The sequence below is a fragment of the Salvelinus sp. IW2-2015 genome, linkage group LG23 (assembly GCF_002910315.2).
Source record: "Salvelinus sp. IW2-2015 linkage group LG23, ASM291031v2, whole genome shotgun sequence".
Taxonomy (NCBI): domain Eukaryota; kingdom Metazoa; phylum Chordata; class Actinopteri; order Salmoniformes; family Salmonidae; genus Salvelinus; species Salvelinus sp. IW2-2015.
Window position 1 is genome coordinate 47,362,642 of NC_036863.1, and position 23,113 is coordinate 47,385,754.

At 43.7% G+C, this 23,113-nt stretch overlaps 1 protein-coding gene across 2 annotated transcripts in view; it reads right to left on the bottom strand.

The window, feature by feature from the left end:
• Positions 1-23,113, bottom strand: part of st6gal1 (ST6 beta-galactosamide alpha-2,6-sialyltranferase 1) — a 131,130-nt gene that overhangs the window by 49,576 nt on the left and 58,441 nt on the right. For both annotated transcript variants that reach the window (XM_023968806.2, XM_023968807.2), the window contains exon 6: positions 15,275-15,372. In XM_023968806.2, coding sequence (XP_023824574.1) covers positions 15,275-15,372 — 98 coding nt within the window. The remainder of the gene's footprint in view (positions 1-15,274; positions 15,373-23,113) is intronic.

Here is a 23,113-nt window from a genome sequence, read left to right on the forward strand (position 1 = left end):
AGAGACCGCCGGATGAGGGAGCGATGCTGTCTATATTGCGGCAAACCGGGCCATTTCCGCTCCACGTGTCCCGGGCTCCAGGGAAACGCACTCTCCCGTGCAGGCCTGGGAGGACTGTAACGGGAAACATAACCTCCTCCCATCCATCCAACTCCCGCCTGCTCATTCCAGTTACCCTTTCCTGGGACGACCACGAGTTTTCTCTTCAAGCCTTGGTAGACTCTGGAGCCGCAGGTAACTTCATGGATGGGGTCTGGGCGAAGGAGAATGGCGTTCCTTCTGAACCTCTAAGTGATCCCATAAGGGTTACTACGTTGGATAGAAGCCCTTTGGGATCTGGACTTGTCACTCGTGCCACTACCCCCTTGCGACTTTCAGTTTCCCAACACCAGGAAGTGATGAACTTTCATCTGATCTCCTGTTCCGAGTTCCCTCTCGTCCTTGGTTATCCCTGGCTTCACAGCCATAACCCTCACATCGACTGGTCTGTGGGCACTATCAAGCAGTGGGGTCCTACGTGCCAAGCCACTTGTATCTTCCCGAGTTCCCAGAGTTCCCCTTCCGAGTCTCTAGAATCCATCGACCTGTCCCGAGTTCCCGAGTGTTACCATGACCTCAAACTGGTATTTAGCAAACAGCAGGGAAAAACAAACCTCAAAAGACTACTCAAATAATACACAAGAACTAAACCAGAGAACCTCTGGAAAATCCAACAAGAGAAATATCTYWATAAAACAAGGCTTGGGCTGGMGCTGGGTGCTAACTTACAAACACTGAGCAAGGAACTGAGGAACACACAGGGTTTAAATACTAACAAGGGAATGACRTACAGGTGCAAACAATAATTAGAGCAAGAAAAACAAAAGGTACAAAAAAGGTGCAATGGGGACATCTAGTGACCAAAACCCGAACAGTCTTGGCCAAAACCTGACAGTGAGAGGACGTTTCTTTTTTTGCTGAGTTTATATTCAAATTAAAACATACATATCTATATGTTACTATCTTACTATCTGTGGCCTGGTCAAACCCAGTGCATAAGACATCCAGATAGGACACCTTAGAGCTAGGAGGTCTATACACACACATCCTACCAATATGGGTGCCTGGTGAGGCAGATGTACTTGAGCCCATAGTGCCTCTGTTTGACATACATTAAGGTCATCCGTCTTAAAATGAATATGATTCTGAATYTACAGTGCTACACCCCCACCATTTCTATTCCTGTCCCTTTTAAATAGACTATATCCTTGAATGTTCATTTGCCCATAATTTACAGATGCATCTAAATGCGTTTCGGTCAAAGTTAAATATGAATATTATTTATGTTGACCAAGTTAAAAACCTCATGTATTTCGTTAGGAAGGCTACATACATTAACCTGAGCTATATGCAGCCCTTTCCTTATCAAGTGGAGATCAATAGAGCATGTATTCATTATAGTTAAGTTGTCATGATACACTACAACACACAAACTCAGATTTGAAKATTGGATTAAAATAGCCAGGAAGTTACTCTAGAGTCCRGATACWGTTGGATTAAAATAGCCAGGAAGTTACTCTAGAGTCCCGATACTGTTGGATTAAAATAGCCAGGAAGTTACTCTAGAGTCCCGATACAGTTGGATTAAAATAGCCAGGAAGTTACTCTAGAGTCCCGATACAGTTGGATTAAAATAGCCAGGGAGTTACTCTAGAGTTCCGATACAGTTGACCTTTGATGTAATGTTTATCCATCACCATAGAGATTAATTCAGGCAACGCTTTTCCTTCATGATGGGATACGTTTGTTTTCTCCTTTCATTGATCTCAGTGGGGAAGGGATCATTCATTCCAAAATCTGTGTTTCTGAGTTCTTTGCCCCTGCTTTTCGTCATTTCCTTTTGCTGAAATTTGTCAAAACATGCAATAATAGCCCGTGGCCTATTTCCAGAGGCCTTACCCATTCTATGGACTCAGACAGAAAGTGTACAACCTCAGTGGGCAGTTTCAGTTGAGTTGACATAAAGTCTCGGACAGTGTCCTCACAGCCTCTGCTGTTGTCATTCTCCGGTATCCCTGAAAATGTTAGATTGTCCCGCATTGATCGACACTGTACATCAAGCAAGGTTTCTTTAAGTTGTTTGTTCTCCCTTTGCACCACCTCCACCTTGCCATGAATAGAGTCTACAGTACCTTTAAGCTCCGTGTTCTCTTTCCTTAGATTATCAATCTGACATTGTCTGAATTCTAGACTGCCATCTGACATGGTCTGAATTCTAGACTGCCACATAATGCATTGATGTCCTCTCGTAATATATCCAAGATATCAAATTTGGCAAGCCTTTCATTGATCGATTTTAACAAGTCAACATCCATATAAGTAAACCTCTCCCCACTCTCCACGCCTGCCCTCTTGCTTGGGGATGGTTTGGTGCCATCGTTGATACTGCTTGGCCAACTTGGCTTTGGTTTGTTTTGTTGACTGGATTTGTTGTCCTCAGKAGTGCTTGAATCCTCCGAAACCAGCGACATGTTTCTTTGAGCTCGTAASTATCTCTCGTCAATGAATCGTTCAAGCTCTTCATTGGATTCTGAATCATCCAGCGTCTTGCAGGCAGAGTAAAACAAATAGAACAACAGATGTATCTTTCCGGACCTGTACAGGCCATCGGTAGATACACCCAATATATAAATACAAACGATTGTGTACTCACTCGTGCCTGTTATATTGAAAAATTWCCTGCAAACAACTAACCGCGACACACAAAAGAGTTGTGTGTTCCAGCAGCGTTCATGAGAAGAGAAAATACAGTGAGTGAAAGGATGATAGGGCATCCAGAAGTAAAAATTTTWGAGTTGGAGGAAAGGTAGACAGAAAAGGAAAGAAAATGTGATCAGGAAGTGTAACAAAGATTAGCAGGCAAACTGCCTCTAGTAAAGATGACATCAAGCGTATTGCCTGCCTTGTGAGTTGTAGGAGTTTGGGAAAGGTTGAGGTCAAAAGAGGCAAGAAATTAATCAAAGGCAGACGTCCGGAGGTTAAAGTCGCCAAGTACGAAGAATAGTGAGCCATCGTCAGGAAATGAGCTAACAAGGTGTTAAGCTCATTGAGGAACTCTCAAAAGGGCACCTGGTGGGCGATAGATGACAACAATTTTAAGCTTGGGTGGACAAGCATTTCTCTACACAAAAGCATTTAGCTACACTCACATTAGCATCTGCTAACCATGTTTATGTGACCAATACAATTTGTTTTGAAGTGACAGCATGGAATTCAAATGAGGAGATGGACAGGTGAGAGAGAAAGAATAGAGAAAATCTCCACTTAGGAGAAATGAGTAGACCTGTGCCACCACCACAACAATCAGATGCTCTCGGACTATGAGAAAAAACATAGTCAGATGAAGAGAGAGCAGCTGAAGTAGCAGTGTTCTCTGGGGTGATCCATGTCTCCGTCAGGGCCAAAAGTCAAGGGACTGAAGGGCAGCAGAGGCTGAGATGAACTCTGCGTTCTTGACTGTAGATTGACAGAGACCCAGAATTCCACATGGGTTGTGCACACACTAAATTAGAAGGGTTGTAGCGAAGGGGTGGGGAGCATCTGTAAAGCCTACATGGAGAGGAGCAAACAGGTATAGAAAACACACACATAGTTGCCAAAGCTACAAAATAGCAAAATTAGATAATCAGAAAATAACTAGGTAAGTTATTCAAGTGAGAGACTGTGTGGAGCTGTAGTGATGCATGATAGATATCTGCATAATTAATTGGTTATGCATTTCATTGTCATAACCAGAGGTGACTAACCTAAAGGATGAGGACTAGCAGAAAGTATCTTTGTGGACTGCATGCTAATTGCCTGACTTAAGAGTTACTAAACATAACTAAACCGGATAATTCACAGCCTGSTCTCCATCATGATATGGTGTCAGAATTCACATGCCAAAGATTATTGAGGAAAAATACCAAATTCAAAACACCGGAGCCGATCGATTTCTCGCAGTCGTCGGCATGGCCGATCTGGAGACAACATCAAAATTGGAAAACAGGCATTGTGCAGGTGTATTCACTACTTTATGCAATAGGGAAAGATGCAGATTGTCAACAATGCATTCTCCTTTGATGACTAATGAGGAGTTCAACTATGATGTAGTGATCAAAAAACTGAATGAACATTTTGTGCCATGACGCAACATGATTCACAAACGAGCATGTTTCCATTCAAAAAGGGGGAGAAACAGTGGAATCTTTTGTGAGGATTCTGTATGAGCTAGCTGAAAACAGCAAGTTTGGATCTACAAAGGACAAAACAAATAAGGGATATGACTGTGATTGGCATTATGGACAAGGATGTTTCACAAAAGCTACAGCTCAAGCCAGACTTGACACTGGAGAAGGCGATACAAATCGCAACAAAAAATGCAGGAAGTGTAACAAAATGGGGCATTTTGAGATTACGATCAAAACAAAAATGGTCAAAGAAGTTACAGCTGAGGATGAAGAAGAAATGCAAGGGGAATTCATTTTAGGATCAGTTACCAAGCAGTCTGATTCAGAAGATCAGTAGCATGTTGAGCACCCAGTGAATGGCACAAGTGTAAACTTCAAGATGGACACTGGTGCTGACCTTACAGTTACGTATCAGAGCACTTACCAGAGCTTGCCACAGTGCTCCTGCTGGTTAAAATTGAAAACTGATGTTCGCAGCCCAGGTGGCATGATTGATTTTATAGAAACATTTCTAGTCATGCGTGAAAGAAATTGAGAAAAGTACTAATTCTGGATCTTTGTGATTCGAGGACCATATGCTAATAACCTACTTAGCAGAACCGTTGCATTCAAAATGGGTTTGGTCCTTAGAGAAGATGAGATCAGCACAGATGTGTTTATAGAGATAGGGTCTACTGAACTGTGAACTGTGAAAACTGACAACTCATCACTCCTGTGGGGAGATTCTGCTTCAAGTGCCATCCTTTTGGAATAACCAGTGTGCCAGCTATCTTTCAGAGGGAGATGAGCAAGCTCCTGAGATGACAAGGGCACAGTCGTCATGATGGATGACATACTGGTCTGCAGTGCAAACAAGGAAGAACACGACAAGAATCTGAACAAAGTGATACAGACCATCAAAGAGTCAGGACTAAAGCTGAACAAAGACAAGTGCCACTTTGGGAAGTCGGAGATCCAGTACTTCAGTCATGTGATCGGAGTGGATGGGATAACGCCGGATGACAGCAAAGTGAAAGCCGTCTCCAAGATGCTCAGTCCAACAAACATCACTGAGCTTCGCCAAATACTGGGACTGGTGAACTAGTTGGGCAAATTCTTGCCGGGCCTGTCATCAGTGCTACACCCCATCACTGAGCTGTTGAGACAGTGTGAATGTGGGGAGACCCACAGGAGCAGGCCCTCCACAAGGTCAAGGCTATGTTAGTGTCAACACATGTATTGGCATACTACGATGCCGGCAAACCAACTGTGGTCAGTTCAGATGCATTTTGTTCATGCATACTAACGGAGACTGAGAAGGTACGAGCAAATKAAAAAAAAGAGTACCTGGCAGGTGTATGGGCATGTGAACGATTTGCCCGCTATCTGCAGGGCATGGGCAGCTTTGTCTTACAGACAGACCATAAGCCAGTTGTTACAGTGATCAACACGTATGACCTGGACAAAGCACCACTCAGGTGTAAGTGACTGCTCATGCATTTCAATGTGAAAGCAGTGTTCCTGGGAAGCAGTTAGTGGTGGCTGACACACTGTCGAGAAACCCAATGAAAGAAAACACATCAGACGCAGAAGAAGAAGTCAAAGCATATGTGGAAGCTGTGGGGAAGAGCAGACCAGTGTCTGCACACAGGCTGGATGACATCAGATAGGTGGCACGCAATGATGCAGACCTCCAAATGGTCATGGGCTATATCCGAAAAGGCTAGTCTCAGAGAATGGAGCTACAGGGATACCACACAGCGAGAGCGCATCCATTGGAGCTGGACGGACTTGTGCTAGTCATCCCAGCTTCACAGAGCGAAGTTCTACACAAAGGTCACATGGGGGTGACAAAGTGCAGAGAAAGAGCCAAGATGTTGGTGTGGTGGCTGGGCATCAGTGATGTCATGTGGGTTCTGTACAGAGAAACTCAAAGGAGAGAACCACRTGTCACGATACCTTTACCTAAGTGTCCGTGGCAGAAGATCGCAGCGGACCTGGGTGAGCTAGAGGGCAAGAAATACCTCATGGTGGTGGACTACTATTCTCGGGACAGAAATATCTCACCTGCCCACTACCACTAGCTAACAGGTCATCACCCGCCTCAACTGTATGTTTGTAAGATGGGGGATACCTACCGAACTGGGTAGCCACAACGCTAGGCAAATTCTTAAACAACCAGACCCACACATGACTCTGATGTGCTACCGAGCCACGCTCATCAGCACAACAGGAGCAAGCCCAGCACAACTCATGACAGGACGTCAGATCCGGACGACAGTCCCTGTGCTGGATGGGAAACTCCAACCAAAACGCATAAGCCACAACAGTGTTAAACAAAAGGACCAGAAAGCCAAACAAGTTTACCAGTTTTTCTATAACAGTAGGCATTCAGTGCGCACCCTACCGGAATTACATCCTGGACAGAGTGTAAGAGTCAAGCTGGACGGAGAGAAAGGATGGAAAATACCAGCTGTTGTCATCAGCAAATCTCCAGAGCCGAGACCCTATGTTGTGGAAACTGAACACGGCACCATCGCTCTGAGAAACAGGCGACACCTTCAGGCCTTTCCAGGATAAACCAGATAACTCACAGCCGGGTCTCCATCATGACAGGAGCCTTCCTCGCTTTCCTTCCTCGAACAACTAGACAGAACAGTCTCTGTTTTGGCGACGGTTTTACTTTTGCTGACCTGATGCAGTCTGATGCAGTCTATCACAGTGCCATCCATTTTGTCACCAAAGCCCCATATACCACCCACCACTGCGACCTGTATGCTCTTGTCGGCTGGTCCTTGCTTCATATTCGTCGCCAGACCCACTGGCTCTAGGTCATCTATAAGTCTTTGCTAGGTAAAGCTCCGCCTTATCTCAGCTCACTGGTCCCCATAGCACGCACTCCAGCAGGTATATCTCACTGGTCATCCCCAAAGCTAACACCCACTTTGGGCGCCTTTCCTTCCAGTTCTCTGTTGCCAATGATTGGAACGAATTGCAAAAATCGCTGAAGTTGGAGACTTATATCTCCCTCACTAATTTAAGCATCAGCTATCTGAGCAGCTTACCGATCGCTGCAGCTGTACATAGCCCATCTGTAAATAGCTGACCCAACTACCTACCTCATCCCCATATTGTTTTTATTAACTTTTTTGCTCATTTGCACTTCATCATCTGCACATCTATCACTTCAGTGTTAATTTGTTAAATTGTAATTACTTCGCTACTGTGGCATATTTATTGCCTTACCTCCTTACTCCATTTGCACACARTGTATATAGATTTTTATGTTGTGTTATTGACTGTACTTTTGTTTATCCTATGTGTAACTCTGTGTTGTTTCTTGTCGCACTGCTTTGCTTTATCTTGGCCAGGTCGCAGTTGTAAATGAGAACCTGTTCTCAACTGGCCTACCTGGTTAAATAAAGGTGAAATAAAAATAAAAGGCGAACGGATGATCTCTGCATGTGAGGTTCCCACCGTGAAGCATGGAGGAGGAGTGATGGTGTGGGGGTGCATTTCTAGTGACACTGTCTGTGATTTATTTAGAAATCAAGGCACACTTAACCAGCATGGCTACCACAGTATTCTGCAGTGAAACGCCATCCCATCTGGTTTGCGCTTAGTGGGTCTATCATTTGTTTTTCAACAGGACAATGACCCAACACACCTCGAGGCTGTGTAAGGGRTATTTGATTAAGAAGGAGAGGGATGGAGTGCTGCATCAAATGACCTGGCCTCCACAATCCCCCATTCTCAATATGCTTTTCCAACAGTCTTGAAGGAGTTCCCTTGTTGAGTTGAGGTTGGGGGATTTCTACAGAGTGTAAATTAAAAATACTTTTTTTTCTAAAAGTATTATAGTACTGATCAATTGACTATGACTTTTCAGATCACCAAGTAGTGCTATCTGCAGAGTTAGCTCCAGTTACAGTGGCTTGCGAAAGTATTCACCCCCTTCTTCCTATTTGTTGCCTTACAACCTGTAATTAAAATAGATTTTTGGGGGGTTTGTATCATTTGATTTTACACAACATGCCTACCTCTTTGAAGATGCAAATATAGAGGTCTGGGCTTTGACTAGGCAATTCCAAGACATTTAAATGTTTCCCCTTGTCACACCCTGGCCTCTGTTATATTGATTTTCTTTATTAGTTTAGTTAGGTCAGGGTGTGACATGGGATGTTTGTGTGTTTTGTCTAGTTTAGGGTGTGTGTATTGTTTAGGGGGTTTTGTATAGTGTATGGGGTTGTGTTCAGTAGAGAGGTTTAGGAAGGTCTAAGGTTGCCTGGTTTGGTTCTCAATCAGAGACAGCTGTTTATTGTTGTCTCTGATTGGGAGCCATATTTAAGGCAACCATAGGCTTTAGGTGATTGTGGGTAATTGTCTATGTTCTATGTTGCATGTGTGCACTTAGTTCGTTTTAGCTTCACGATCGTTTTTTTTTTTTGTTCGTTTAGTAAGTGTTTGTTTTTCTTCATTAAAAGAAGATGGCTTTCTTTCACGCTGCGCCTTGGTCCACTCATTCGTCATATAACGGTCGTGACAGAACCTACCCCAAAAGAAGGACAAAGCAGCGTGTCAAGCAGCAGCAGGAGCTATATACACAGGATTCTGGACTTGGGAGGAGTATACTGGATGGTAAGGGACCTTGGGCACAACCGGGCAAATATCGCCTCCCTCCGTGAAGAGCTGGAGGCAGCTAAAGCCGAGAGGAGGCGATATGAGGAGCAGCACGGAAGCAAGGCTGGAAGCCCCTGAGTAAAACCCAAAATGTCTTGGGGGGGGGGGGGGGGGGGTTCTTACAAGGGAGTGTGGCAAAGTCAGGTAGGAGACCTGCGCAAACTCCCTATGCTTACCGTGGAGTGCGAGAGTACGGGCAGACACCTGGTTATGCGGTAGAGCGCATGGTGTCTTCCTGTACGTGTGCATAGCCCGGTGCGGGTTATTCCACCTCCCCGCACTGGCAGGGCTAGATTGAGTATTGAGCCAGGTGCCATGAAGCCGGCTCAACGCGTCTGGTCTCCAGGTGCATCTCCTCGGGCCGGCATACATGGCACCAGCCTTACGCATGGTGTCCCCGGTTCGCCTACACACGCCAGTGCGGGTTATTCCACCTCCCCGCATTGGTCGGGGCGACGGGGAGCATACAACCAGGTAAGGTTGGGCAGGCTCAGTGCTCAAGGGAGCAAGTACGCCTGCATGGTCCGGTATATTCCGGCGCCACCTCCCCGCCCCAGCCCATACCGACCAGTGCCAACACCACGCACTCAGGCTTCCAGTGTGTCTCCAGAGCCCTGTTCTCCTCCACGCACTCGCCCTATGGTGCGTGTCTCAGCCCGGTACCTCCAGTTTCCGGTCACGCACCAGGCCTACTGTGCGCCGAGCCGGCCAGAGCCTGCGTCTGCCAGTGCGCCTGCACTGTCCGCGTCAGCCAGGATCCGCCAGAGCCGCCAGCCACCAGGATCCGCCAGAGCGCAGCCGCCAGGATCCGCCAGAGCAGCAGCCGCCAGGATCCACCAGGCCGCCAGCCGCCAGCCAGGATCCCGCCAGAGCCAGCCACCAGGATCCGTCAGAGGCCAGCCAGCCAGCCGGCCAGGACCGCCAGACCATCCAGCCAGGACCAGCGCCAGCCAGCCACCAGGAAGAGCCAGCCAGAAGCCAGCCAGCCAGGATCCGCGCAGAATCCAGCCAGCCAGCCAGCGATCCGTCCAGAGCCAGCCGCCAGGATCCGCCAGAGCCAGCCAGCCGCCACGGATCCGCCAGAGCCAGCCAGCCAGCCAGGACCACCAGCAGCCGACAGCAGCCCAGGATCCGCCAGACAGGTCAGCAGCCAGTGATCCAGCGCATCGCAGGATCCGCCAGAGCCGTCAGTCAGCCAGGATCCGCCAGAGCCGTCAGTCAGCCAGGATCCGCCAGAGCCGTCAGTCAGCCAGGATCCGCCAGAGTCATCTGCCCAGTCATTGAGCTGCCTCAGTCATGAGCTGCCCCTCAGTCATGAGCTGCCCTCCTCAGTCCGGAGCTGCCCCTCAGTCCGGAGCTGCCCCTCGTCCCAGTGGCGCCCTCTGGGATGGTATTCAGTCCGGGACTCGCCGTTCCAGAGGCGCCACCAAAGCGGTAGTGACTATGGTGGAGGGGGGTCCACGTCCCGCACCCGAGCCGCCGCCATAGGAAGGCCACCCGGACCCTCCCCTTCTGTGTCAGGTTTTGCGGCCAAGTCCGCACCTTGGGGGGGGGGGTACTGTCACACCCTGGCCTCTGTTAATATTGATTTTCTTTATTAGATTAGTTAGGTCAGGTGTGACTGGGATTGTTGTGTGTTTTGTCTAGTTTAGGGTGTGTTATGTTTAGGTTTTGTATATGTGTATGGGGTTGTGTCAGTAGAGCGGTTTAAGAAAGTCTATGGTTGCCTGGTTTGGTTCCAATCAGAGACAGCTGTTTAATGTTGTCTCTGATTGGGAGCCAATTTAAGGCAACCATAGGCTAGGTGATTGGTGGGTAATGTCTATGTTCTATATGTTGCATGTGTGCACATTAGTTCATTTTAGCTTTCACCGACTCGTTTTTGTTGTTGTTTAGTAAGGTGTTTGTTTCTTCATTAAAAGAAGATGGCTTTCTTTCACGCTGCGCCTTGGTCCACACTCATTCGTCATATAGGCGGACTATCGTGACTAACCCAATCTAACAACTTTGATATAGGGGGCAGCATTTTCACTTTTGGATGAATTGCGTCCCATAGTTAACTGCCTCCTACTCTGTCCCAGATGCTAATATATGCATATTAGTATTACTATTGGATAGAAAACACTCTGAAGTTTCTAAAACTGTTTGAATGATGTTTGTGAGTATAACAGAACTCATATGGCATGCAAAAACCTGAGAAATAATCCAAAACAGGAAGTGAGAATTCTGAGAGTGGTCGATGTTAAAGTCATGCCTATTCAATTCCTGTAATATATGGATCTGTTTGCACTTCCTACGCCTTCCCACTAGATGTCAACAGTCAGTAGAACGTGGAATGAAGCTTATGCTGTGTGTGGGACCGGATGGGAGGTGTTTGAGTCAGTGGTCTGGCAGAGTGCCAGTTCTCGGTCACGCACTTTCCTCATGATATCGTCATGCATTCCATTACTTATAAGAACTGAAAAGAATGCTCCGGTTGGAATGTTATTGGATATATATATGAAACAACATCCTGAAGATTGATTCCTTACTAAGTTTGACCAGAGTTTTTGACTTGTAATATAACTTTTTGAAGTTTTCGTCCGACGTTTGCCTGCACTGCGCGAGCGTTTGACATGTGTACACACATGCTAGCAAAATTAGCTAATTGGACATAATTTAACAAAACAACAATTATTGTGGAACTACGATTCCTGGCACTGCATTCTGATGAAGATAATCAAAGGTAAGGGAATATTTATGATGTAATTTCGTATTCTGTTGACTCCAACATGGCGGAGAAATGTTGTTAATCTGAGCGCCGTCTCAGATTTATGCATGTGTGCTTTTACGTAAAGTTTTATTTTATTTGACACAGCTGTTGCATTAAGAACAAGTGTATCTTTAATTATATGTAAAACATGTATCTTTCATCAAAGTTTATGATGAGTATTTCTGTTATTTGAGTGGCTTCTTGTAATTACTCGGATATTTGGAGACATTTCTGAACATGCGCCAATGTAAATCGAGATTTGTGGATATAAATATGCACATTATCGAACAAAAACATAAATGTATTGTGTAACATGATGCATATGAGTGTCATCTGATGAAGATGTTCAAAGGTTAGTGATTCATTTTATCTCTTTCTGCTTTTTGTTTCTACTATATTTTTTGCTGGGAAAATGGCTGTGTTTTTCTGTGGCTATGTACTGTGACTAACATAATTGTTGGTGTGCTTTCCCCGTAAATCTCTTGATTGAAATCAGACATGTTGGCTGGATTCACAACATGTGTAGCTTTAATTTGGTGTCTTTCATGTGTGATTTTATGAAAGATTGATTTTTATAGTAATATATTTGAATTTGGCGCACTACATTTTTTCTGGATTTTGGCCAAGCGGGACGTTAAGTGTCCCACATACCCAAGAGAAGTTAAACCACTCTAGTGTTGCTTTAGCAGTATGCRTAGGGTCATTGTCCTGCTGGAAGGTGAACCTCCATCCCAGTCTCAAATCTCTGGAAGACCAAAACAAAAATGTTCCTGTATTTAGCGCCATCCATCATTCCTTCAATTCTGACCAGTTTCCCAGTCCGTGCCGATGAAAAACATCCCCACAACATGATGCTGCCACCACAATGCTTCACTGTGAGGATGGGATTCCTGGGATGATGAGAGGTGTTGGGTTTGRGCCAGACATATCTTTTCCTTGATGGCCAAAAAACTCAATATTAGTCTCATCTGACCAGAGTACTTTCTTCCATATGTTTGGGGAGTCTCCCACATTTTGGCAAACACCAAACATGTTTGCTTATTTTTTTCTTTAAGCAATGGCTTTTTATGGCCACTCTTCCGTAAAGCACAGTTCTGTAGAGTGTACGGCTTAAAGTAGTCCTATGGACAGATACTCCAATCTCCGCTGTGGAGCTTTGCAGCTCCTTCTGGGTTATCTTTGGTCGCTTTCTTGCCTTTCTGACTAATTCCCTCCTTGCCTGGTCTGTGAGTTTTGGTGGGTGTCCTTCTCTTGGCAGGTTTGTTGTGTGTGCCATATTCTTTCKATTTTTTTAATATAATGGATTTAATTGTGCTCCGTGGGATGTTCAACGTTTCGGKTATTTTTTTATAACCCAACCATGATCTGTACTTCTCCACAGCTTTGTCCCTGACCTGTTTGGATAGCTCCTTGGTCTTCATGATGCCACTTGCTTGGTGTATTCCCTTGCTTAGTGGTGTTGCAGATTCTGGGGCTTTTCAGAACAGGTGTATATATACTGCGAGCATGTGACAGATCATGTGACACTTAGATTGCACACAGGTGGACTTTATTTAACTAATTATGTGACCTCTGAAGGTAATTGGTTGCACCTGATCTTATTTAGGGCCTTCATAGCAAAGGGGGTGAATACATATGCACGCACCACTTTTCCTTAAAAATGTTGTTATACTTTTTTGAAACAAGTAATTTTTTTTCATTTCACTTCACCAATTTGAACTATTTTGTGTATGTCCATTGGATGAAATCCAAATAAAAATCTATTTAAATTACAGGTTGTAATGCAACAAAATAGGAAAAATGCCAAGGGGGATGAATACTTTTGCAAGGCACTGTAAGCATTCCATAGTAAAAACCTCTTACCAACAGTCAAGCTTAGCTGCATGTAGTGAACACAATATATGATCTATACATGGCATGTAGGTATCTCACGTACGGGTGGCACAAATTGGACYTGGGGGAGGGGAATGGGAAGGGTACTGTATTTACTGTAGTTAAAAGAAGTCGTGTTTTTGCGGACATTACTGTAGTATTGACTAGAGTGTTTCTTTGCAGGTAATACTGCAGTATTTACTATAATATTTGACAGTGTACTACAAAATTCTATAGTAAGTACTACACATGATTCAGGGATACTGGTGTAGTATAGTATTCTATACTGAACAAAAATATAAACCGCAGCATGTAAAGTGTTGGTCCCATGTTTCATGAGCTGAAATAAAAAGGTCCCAGAAATGTTCCGTAAGCACAAAAAGCTTATTTCTCTCTAATTTCGTACACAAATTTGTTTACATCCCTGTTAATTAGCATTTATGGTTTCCCAAGATAATTCATCCACCTGACAGGTGTGGCATATCATGAAGCTGATTAAACAGCATGGACATTACACAGGTGCACCTTGTGCTAGGGACAATAAAATGTGCCGTTTTGTCAKCCAACAAAATAAGCTGCCTCCAATGTTGTTTTAGAGAATTTGGAATTACGTCCAACTGGCCTCACAACCACAGACCACGTGTGGGAGAGCGGTTTGCTGATGTCAACATTGTGAACAGAGTGCCCTATGGTGGAGTTGGGGTTATGGTWTGGGAGGGCATAAGCTACAGACAACGTACACAATTGCATTTTATCGATGGCGATTTGAATGCACAGAGATACCGTGACAAGATCCTGAGGCCCATTGTCGTGCCATTCATCTGCCGCCATCACCTCATGATTCAGCATGATAATGCACGGCCCCATGTCGTAAGGATCTATACACAATTCCTGGAAGCTGAAAATGTCCCAGTTCTTCCCTGGCCTGCATACTCACCAGACATGTCACCTATTAAGCATGTTTGGGATGCTCTGGATTGACGTGTACAACAGCATGTCCCAGTTCCCGCCAATATCCAGCAACTTCGCACAGCCATTGAAGAAGAGTGGGACAACATTCCACAGGCCACAATCAACAGCCTGATCAACTCTTTGTGAAGGAGATGTGTCGTGCTGCATGAGGCAAATGGTGGTCACACCAGATACTGATTGGTTTTCTGTACCATGCCCTTACCTTTTTTTAAAGGTATCGGTGACCAACATATAGAAAAAAAAGCTTGATTAAAATGTTCCATGTCCTTTTCCAGTTCTTCAGATCACGTTGATAGCAGAGTCACCAATGGAGCTCGTCCAGTTAATTCTCCAGTGATTGCACGAGGGTCGAGGCAGTTTATCCACTTGCAGACGTAGTCTCGTCAGGTATCCCGCACGTCGGCCTCTATAACGGCGCCTCTTCCTTTTTCAAGTGTCTGGGATTTGGGCCTGGTCCAGGATGAGCGGTATGTCATTCTCCTCCGACTCATTGAAGTAGACATCCTCATCAAAATGGAGGTTAATGATCACTGTTCTGATGTCCAGAAGTTKTTTTCGGCCATAGGAAACGATGGCGGAAATATTGTGTAGAAAAAAAGTTAAGATCAGCTCAAAAAAACACAAAATAGCACAATTGGTTAGGAGCCCGTAAAATGGCTGCTCTTCCCTCCAGCGCCATGACTCAGTTCAGTAGAAATCGTATTGCAGCTGTTTGTCTTGATTTTTAAAAGTTGACTCAACAACAATAAAAAATGACTGTGTAGGTGTGTGGTTAAACGTAGATACTAGGCGCGTGTGTGTGTGTGTTTACCTGGGAGTTAAGGAGGCGGATGGTGGTCTTGGAGCCGACATCTTTCTCGTACCCCACGGTGGGCGCTGCGTTGAACCGCAGCACTGCATCATGGGAGTCTGTGGTTGGACAATGATAAATAAGTACAGTATATATATATACAGTGGGGAGAACAAGTATTTGATACACTGCCGATTTTGCAGATTTTCCTACTTAAAAAGCATGTAGAGGTCTGTAATTTTTATCATAGGTACACTTCAACTGTGAGAGACGGAATCTAAAACAAAAATCCCGAAAATCACATTGTATGATTTTTAAGTAATTAATTTGCATTTTATTGCATGACATAAGTATTTGATCACCTACCAACCAGTAAGAATTCCGGCTCTTCACAGACCTGTTAGTTTTTCTTTAAGAAGCCCTCCTGTTCTCCACTCATTACCTGTATTAACTGCACCTGTTGAACTCGTTACCTGTATAAAGACACCTGTCCACACGATCAATCAAAACAGACTCCAACCTCTCCACAATGGCCAAGACAGAGAGCTGTGTAAGGACATCAGGGATAAAATGTAGACCTGCACAAGGCTGGGATGGGCTACAGGACAATAGGCAAGCAGCTTGGTGAGAAGGCAACAACTGTTGGCGCAATTATTAGAAAATGGAAGAAGTTCAAGATGACGGTCAATCACCCTCGGTCTGGGCTCCATGCAAGATATCACCTCGTGGGCATCAATGATCATGAGGAAGGTGAGGGATCAGCCCAGAACTACACGGCAGGACCTGGTCAATGACCTGAAGAGAGCTGGGACCACAGTCTCAAAGAAAACCATTAGTAACACACTACGCCGTCATGGGATTAAAATCCTGCAGCGCACGCAAGGTACCCCTGCTCAAGTCAGCGCATGTCCAGGCCCGTCTTGAAGTTTGCCAATGACCATCTGGATGATCCAGCAGGAGGAATGGGAGAAGGTCATGCTGGTCTGATGAGACAAAAATATAACTTTTTGGTTCTAAAACTCCACTCGCTGTTTTGGAGGAAGAAGAAGGATGAGTAACAACCCCCAAGAACCATCCCAAACGGTGAAGCATGGAGAGTGGAAACATCATTCGTTGGGGCTGCTTTTTCTGCAAAGGGGACAGGACGACTGCACCGCTACTTGAGGGGAGGATGGATGGGGCCATGTGTTATCGCGAGATCTTGGCCAACACCTCCTTCCCTCAGTAAGAGCATGTAGAAGATGGGTTCGTGGCTGGGTCATTCCAGCATGACAACGACACGAACACACAGCCAGGGCAACTAAGGAGTTGCTCCGGTAAGAAGCATCTCAAGGTTCCTGGAGTGTCTAGCCAGTCCTCCAGACCTGAATCCAATAGAAAAATCTTTTGAGGGAGCTGAAAATTCCGTGATTGCCCAGCGACAGCCCCGACAAACCATAAGGATCTGGAGAAGGTCTGTAATGGAGGAGTGGGGCCAAAAAATCCCTGCTGCAGGTGGTGCAAACCTGGTCAAGAAACTACAGGAAACGTATGATCTCTGTTAATTGCAAGACAAAGGTTTCTGTACCCAAATATTAAGTTCTGCTTTCTGACTGTAGCAAATACTTATGTCATGCAATTAAAATGCAAATTAATTACTTAAAAATCATACAATGTGATTTTCTGGATTTTTGTTTTAGATTCCGTCTCTCACAGTTGAAGTGTACCTATGATAAAAATTACAGACCTCTACATGCTTTGTAAGTAGGAAAACCTGCAAAATCGTCAGTGTATCAAATACTTGTTCTCCCCACTGTATATATATATATATATATATATAAATCATTCATTTGGAATCACTGAAGCTACAGATGCTGTACTAAAGTGGGCTTATAAGCTTTTTTGGATGCATTTCTGAGATGCACATGTATTTCCGAATCTGTATTTAGATTCAGGTGGAGTGTATGGTTGTATATTATGTTGTGTTTATAATGACCAATATACCACACCCCTTGGGCCTTATTTCTTAATTAACCCCCTAGAGTCGATTGACGCCCCGGTGCGTCTAAGTTACATAACAAAAAAATCCCCATCAAAATGTGTCAGTTCAAGCTAGAGATATCAGTTTTTTTGCATTACATTTAAGTAGACACTCTTGTCAAACCAACAACCCTGGCATTGCAAGCGCCATACTGTACCAACTGAGCCAAACGGGACCCATTGGATGCGTCTCAGTCCACCGCATCCGCCAGTGTTGCACTTCCACATCTGTGGTGAAAGGTGACAGAGCTAGAGCGGTGTTTGTCAGAACATGAGACATCCCGAAAATCGGTCTTGTCACAAAGACGTCTGTAGTGTCCAAATGGTTTGACCTACAAAACTGTTATGGAAAGGGGAGACTCTCACGAACACGATAGTGTTCTACGTTTTGTTCTATAACCCCCCACAAAGTGTCACTGGACTCGTCTGAAGGTATGAAGGTAGTTTTGTGCATAACAAAAAAGGGGTTAAATATGTGTCAAATATATATACAGTGCCTTCAGAAAGTATTCGGAACCCTTGACTTTTCCCACATTTTGTTATGTAACAGCCCTATACTAAAATGTATTAAATCGTTTTTCCCCCCCTCATATATCTACACACAATACCAAATAATGACAAAGCAAAAACAGGTTTCCTGATTTTTCTTATATCTCCTAGATTTAGGACAGCTACTTCAAAACCTTGTTTCTTATGATTTCTTATTTTACTGTCTGTTTTCCCATTCATGGATGTATTATTCAATGCGTTTATATTGGCTTCAATAGCAAAGGCCAAAATCTATATTTTATCAAATCATGTATTTATATTTTTTTATTGATACCTAAAGGGGTCCTAAAATGTCAAATAAAATAGCTAAATGATCCATAGTATGACCATCTTAAAACAATTCCATATGTCAGCTTAGCACCCCCCGTCCCCCCCGTCATCTTAGACTCTGAAGAATTAAATATATAATCATATATGACACTTTTATCCAAAGTGACTTCMTCCTAGGTTCCTGCCTTTCTAAGGAGTTTTTCCTAGCCACCGTTTTTCTACATCTGCATTGCTTGCTGTTTGGGGTTTTAGGCTTGGTTTCTGTATAGCACTTTGTGACATCTGTTGATGTAAAATGGGCTATATAAATGCATTTGATTGATTGATTTACAGACATGCGTGCGTATATAATGATTTCCTCAATTATTACTGACTTGGGTTTTGTTGAAGATTGAATAGATCTACTTCTAGAGGTCAATAAAGTTGTTTCCGGATATTTAATACACATAAGTGAATTTGTCCCAATACTTTCGGTCCCCTAAAATTGGTAGACTATGTTCAAAACCTGCTGTAATTTCTAAACGGTTCACCCGATATGGATGAAAATACCTTCAAATTAAAGCTGATAGTCTGCACTTTAACGTCATAGGCATCGTTTCAAATCCAAAGTGCTGGAGTAGAGTCACTGTCCCAATACTTTTGGAGCTCACTATAAAAAGCCTGTTGATGAAATGGATTGTTTGTTTGTAGTTATCTAGCTTGGTTGTAGTTTGCAGGCTACAGTAAGCTAGTACAGTAATGTTACAGTAGCTAGCTACACCTTTACTGAATGACAAGAATGTAGCCTGAACACTATTCTGTCTAGTTAGTTGGGCTTGGAAAATGATAAATGAACATATGGAGAGATCACACATTCATGCAGCTGTGGTGGTGTCACTCTTTTCTCTATCTACCTGCTTTCAAGCCTTTATCCATACTAGAAGGTCTCCCATGAAAGTAATGTTGACTTCAATGGGACAACCAGCTAATTAAAGATGAAATGTTGTGCGCTCGCTCTCACTAGATAGAAGTGTGAGGTTCAGTGGCAGATTTTCAAAAGAAAATATACAAAGATAGTATCAGCAATCAGACGAGGCACACCTGGTCTCATTCATTTACAGATGTTACTTAGATTGAGAATGATTTCCATATCTGTTATCGCCCATAGGTGTAACTATGTGCTATTGTTTTTAAAACACACAGCAAACCAAAAGCTGCCACTGTTGCTGTGGGTGCCGTATAGACAATGGTGGTAAATCTTTCATTCAAATGTAATTTTCATTCATAAATGTGGCCAATTAATTTACTGTGTGGATATCTTTATAAATGATGCATACTTATTGTTAAAATTCCATTCCATTTGTCCTCAATTCCGGAACGTGAAGCCCCCTGACCCCAGCAGGAAGGACCAAGAAAAAGTGCTGGCTTAAGGCACTGCATGACTTCGTTTTGAGTAAAATTAAGATCACTCAAGTTAATATTTAAAGTGTGACTGACATGAATTGGCTTCGTCTACACTCGGGTGGCACAACAGATATGCAATACATTTGTCAACAATGGTTGTGCRAATTAATTATCTCACAATGGTCGAGAGTGCGTACACACTTGTAATGTAGCCTACATCCATTGTTGAACTCTACTGATTGACAATGGGGACGTGCTCGGTCCTCGTTTTCCTGTCGTCCACAATCATCTCCTTTGTCTTGATCACATTGGGGCAGCAGGTAGCCTAGTGGTTAGAGCGTTGGACTATTAAACCGAAAGGTTGCAAGATCGAATCCCTGAGCTGACAAGGTAAAAGGTTGTCATTGAAAATAAGATTTGTTGGTGACTGACTAGCCTAGTTAAATAAAAAAAAACAATATGATTCAGGGAGAGGTTGTAGTCATTTCATCAGGTCTCTGACCTCCTCACTATTGGCTGTCTTGTCGGTGATCACTGTTGTGTCATCGGCAAACTTAATCATGGTGTTGCTGTCTGGCCATGAGTGAACAAGGAGTACAAGAGGGGACTGAGCATGCACCCCTGAGGATCAGCGTAGCTGATGTGTTGTTACCTACCCTTATTGAGTATTGTGTCAAGAAGCAGTGTGCGGTTGTGTTTTGAAGGACGCACGACTCTCGACCTTCGCCTCTCCCAAGTCCGTACAAGAGTTGCAGCGATGGGACAAGATGACTGTAACTTCCAACTGGATATCATGAAGGGCTTTTTTTTTTAAATAGAAAAACAATTCTATAAAAAAAAGTTTGTAATGACACAATTTCCGGTGTACAACATCTAAATAAAAGGATGTATTGGTGTTTTTCAAGACTTTGTTCATGTGTTATGTGTGCCCACATACTGCAGAACAAGCCTGAGGTGATAGACTAGATATGACATAGTAAATGTAAATCTGGGACACTCAAATTAGTTTGGCTAATTAAGGCAAAAACTAAAGTAGGGTGGTTGGTTGGGGTGGGTGCAATCCAAAGCATGCGAGTTGGAATCTTATCAAATCAAATGTATTTATAAAGCCCTTCTTACATCAGCTGATATATCAAAGTGCTGTACAGAAACCCAGCCTAAAACCCCAAACAGCAAGCAATGCATGTGTAGAAGCACGGTGGCTAGGAAAAACTCCCTAGAAAGGCCAAAACCTAGGAAGAAACCTAGAGAGGAACCAGGCAATGAGGGGTGGCCAGTCCTCTTCTGGCTGTGCCGGGTGGAGATTATAACACGGACAACTTCAGCCTTTTAGATAATTAGCAACTTTTTTACTACTTACTACTTTTTGGTTAGCAACTACTTAGGGTTAGGGGACGGGTTAGCTAACATGCTAACATTAACCCTGTTAGCTAACCCTAACCTTAGCCGAACCCTTCCCCTAACCTAACTCCTAAACTTAACCCAAACCTTAACCAAGTGAAATCACAAAAAAACGTCTGAGCACTTCTATAGTATGACATTAAAATCAAACAGAGATTTGGCAAAAAATAAACTTTCCTTTAAGTATATAGTACTTTAAAAAATGTTTAATTTGAATGTCCACAAAATATACTCAAGGATACATTCAAAAAAGTATGTACAAAATATAGCCGCGAGCAGCAATGCATGGGGTTCACAGGATGACAGAAAGGACACAAGATGAGTTGGATAACAAAGCATGCACTCTATCATGTAGGAACTCCACTACATGACCAAAAGTATGTGGACACCTGCTAGTCGAACATCTCATTCCAAAATCATTGGCATTAATATGGAGCTGATCCCACCTTTGCTGATATAACAGCCTCCACTTTTCTGGAAAGGCATTCCACTAGATGTTGGAACATTGCTGCGGGGACTTGCTTCCATTCAGCCACAAGAGCATTAGTGAGGTCGGGCACTGATGTTGGGCGGTTAGGCCTGGCTCTCAGTCAGCATTCTAATTCATCCCAAAGGTCTTTGATGAGGTTGAGGTTAGGGCTCTGTGCATGCCAGTAAAGTTCTTCCACACTGATCTCGTCAACCCATTTCTGTATGGACCTTGCTTTGTGCACGGGGGCATTGTCATGCTGAAACAGGAAAGGGCACCACTCCAGCTTGTGTGCAGCTGCTCGGCAATGGAAACCCATTTCATGAAGCTCCCGACAAACAGTTATCGTACTGTCGTTGCTTCCAGAGGTAGTTTGGAATTCGGAAGTGAGTGTTGCAACCGAGGACAGATGATTTTTACACGCTTCAGCACTAAATGGTCCCGTTCTGTGAGCTGTGTGGCCTACCACTTTGCGACTGAGCCGTTATTGCTCCTAGACGTTTTCACTTCACAATAACAGAACTTACGGTTGACCGGGCAGCTCTAGCACGGCAGAAATTTTACGAACTGACTTGTTGGAAAGGTGGCATCTTATGACAGTGCTCTTCAGTAAGGCCATTCTACTGCCAATGTTTGTCTATGGAGCTTGCATAGCTGTGTGGTCGATTTTATACACCTGTCAGCAACGGGTGTGGCTGAAATAGCCGAATGCACTAATTTGAAGGGGTGTGCAAATACTTTTGTATATATATTGTATATTCCTTTACGTGCAATCGGTGAAAGCATTACCATGTTTATCACTCAATACCACAAGCATGACGCAAGTGAAGATTGGTCTGGTACTGTAGGTTGGTTATCTTTGAATGCAGCAGGTAATCGTTACTATTATTATTAGTAGCAATTACTTAAAGGTCCAATGCAGCTGTTTTTCTCTCAATATCAAATCATTTCTGGGTAACAATTAAGTACCTTACTGTGATTGTTTTCAATTAAAATGGTCAAGAAATAAATACAAATATATTCTTAGCAAAGAGACAATTCTGAAGTAAGATTTTAGCTAGGACTGTCTGGGAGTGGTCCGGGTGGGGAGGGGGAAACTGAAAACTAGCTGTTATTGGCAGAGAGGTTTGGAACACTCTTTCTTAATAGTCTAAATAATTTACCGCCTGGTGATGTCACCAAGGCAGGCCAAAACTCCATCCCACAAAAACAAACTGAAATGTCATGTGGTATTTTCAAACAGCTCTTAAACTAAAGGGCATTATCATCATTTTCACAATTTTACAGTATTATTCCAGGCTCATAGTGTGGAAATATACGGTGCCTTCGTAAAGTACATTTTGTTACATTAGACTTATTACAAAAATGTATTAAATAAAACAATTTCCTCAGCAATTTACACACAAAACCCCATAACGACAAAGCGAAAACAGGTTATTTAGAGAAAAAACAAACAGAATTACCTTATTTACATACGTAATCAGACCCTTTGCTATGAGACTCGGGTGAATTCTGTTTCCATTGATCATCCTTGAGATATTTCTACAACTTGATTGGAGTCCACCTGTGGTAAATTCAATTGATTGGACATGATTTGGAAAGGCACACACCTGACTATATAAGGACAGTGCATGTCAGAGCAAAAAACAAGCCATGAGGTCAAAGGAAATGTCCGTAGAGCTCCGAGACATGATTGTGTCGAGGTACAGATCTGAGGAAGGGTACCAAAACATTTCTGCAGCATTGAAGGTCCCCAAGAACACAGTGGC